We start from the raw sequence: 1,693 nt of genomic DNA, 5'->3' as shown, positions 1-1,693 counted from the left end.
TGTTGTATACAGTGTAGTGGCTTAGATTCACTACTTAGGTTCCCCCCATTGAACACACGCACACACACACACACACACACACACACACACACACACACACACACACACACACACACACACACACACACATACTTCTATTGCAACAGAAATTACAATGCAAAAGACAACAACGAAAGACACGAAACAAAATCAGCACCATGGCCAACGACATTCAAAATTCCCTGCAGTGAAATGATGCCACCACTAGATGAAAGCGATGCACGCGTTCTTTTAAAAAACAAAACATAAAACAGACGACACTTATTTAAAAGCCCTTTTATTTGCAAATTTTAGCAGTTCGGTAAAACAAGGTGAAAGTATGTCTTTCAAAAAATACATATATTCTTCATGCATAGATTTTGATAGCATTTCGCAATCTCTATCTTTAATACATTTTGCCACCAGTGGTGGTTTTGGTATTCTTCACTGATGACATTTTTTTTAAATGTCAATTAACGGTTTCAGCATCGTACACTAAAATACAATAATACTGGGTTCAATTCAAAATATATATAATATTAATAATAACAGTTAAGTGCTGTGTAGAGGTAGTGTAGGTGCACATTTGATTAGCTTGTAATATTTAAATAGCTGCATCCATTGTTTCATTCTCTTTGGGGGATGAGATGTATTGTCTATTGAGGTACAAAGTCAGAATCTTTGGAAATGGGTTGTTCGTCCATGCCAGCTTGTGTCATGAGCTCCGTCACGCTTTCCTCCATACAGCTGATTCGTGATCCCATCTGATCTAGTGCCTTAGTCAAGAAATCGACTCTTTCCGGATTCATCAAACGTTGTTGATGTGGTTGAAGGAACAATTAGATATGGGATTTTTTTCCGTCAAATTTTGAAAAGTTCAAATAAAATTTGCACTAGCACCATCCAGTGGACATATTTTATATGGGCATAATAGCGGTACGTTGGTGTGTTAGAAATTTGTGTGTGTTGCATTATTAGGAAGAAATGAACACAACACATTTTCAAGGTTACCAACGTTGCACGATGAACTGGTTTGCGAAGCGGCGTAATAGACCCCTTTGCAATGACTAAAAAAGTTGACTTAGCAAGGATATATTGTCCTTCCAAATGTTCAGTGATGGCCTGGAATCTTCCCCGTAGTCGCTGCATAGTTTCTTCCATCTGTTGGGAAAAGAAAATCTAAATTGAGGCCAGTCTAACTACAAAAACAGCATATTGTGTACGTGTAACTTACTGCCTGTGTCATCTCTTTGGCTGCTTTGCACTCAGTTTTTGACATAATTTATCAGGCGTTTCGCTCACCACTCTGCGTGTAGTAAACCTACACCGATCGACCTTTAAATTTCATCTAAATGACGGAGAGTGCGCATCCATCACTAGCGTTAGCCGCGAGCTCGCGGCAACTTTGATTCAACTTCAGCTAGCGTCGCTACAGTAACGCTATTTCCGCCTCTTGCAGTCTTGACCTCAAAATAAAGATTATACATTAACACTTTGGGTGATAAAAATGTCAAATTGACATTATTATTCCGGATTCAGTATTTAGATATGTCCACTATAGACTAGATAAATCTGTATTGATGTCGAAATAAATGTTGCGTGAACATCAAACATGTTTCTTCTGGCGGGGAACATTATTTTACCGTGAAGGTTTGTGTAGTTTACTTCCGGTAAA

General features: G+C 38.4%; 1 protein-coding gene across 1 annotated transcript; it reads right to left on the bottom strand.

Moving 5' to 3' along the window:
* Nucleotides 1-299: 299 nt before the first annotated feature.
* On the bottom strand, nt 300-1,456 carry hsbp1l1 (heat shock factor binding protein 1 like 1). The gene is made up of 3 exons (XM_088404427.1): nt 1,253-1,456; nt 1,113-1,179; nt 300-790 (listed from the first exon to the last, which is right to left on the bottom strand). Exons 1-3 carry the CDS (start codon nt 1,295-1,297, stop codon nt 675-677), a joined length of 228 nt encoding a protein of 75 aa, XP_088260553.1. The 5' UTR covers nt 1,298-1,456; the 3' UTR covers nt 300-674.
* Nucleotides 1,457-1,693: the final 237 nt, after the last annotated feature.

Source organism: Hippichthys cyanospilos, chromosome 21, assembly GCF_059441005.1.
Source record: "Hippichthys cyanospilos isolate Australia breed blue-spotted pipefish chromosome 21, RoL_Hcya_1.0, whole genome shotgun sequence".
NCBI lineage: Eukaryota > Metazoa > Chordata > Actinopteri > Syngnathiformes > Syngnathidae > Hippichthys > Hippichthys cyanospilos.
The sequence above is the reverse complement of the archived record's forward strand: the minus strand, read 5'-3'. Positions and strand labels throughout refer to the sequence as shown.

Coding starts and splice junctions, on each gene's coding strand:
- hsbp1l1 (XM_088404427.1), bottom strand. CDS start 1,297: ATGTCAAAAACTGAGTGCAAAGCAGCCAAAGAGATGACACAGGCA. Junction 1,180..1,252: donor CCAAAGAGATGACACAGGCA/GTAAGTTACACG, acceptor TTTTCCCAACAG/ATGGAAGAAACTATGCAGCG. Junction 791..1,112: donor TGAACATTTGGAAGGACAAT/ATATCCTTGCTA, acceptor TGACTAAGGCAC/TAGATCAGATGGGATCACGA.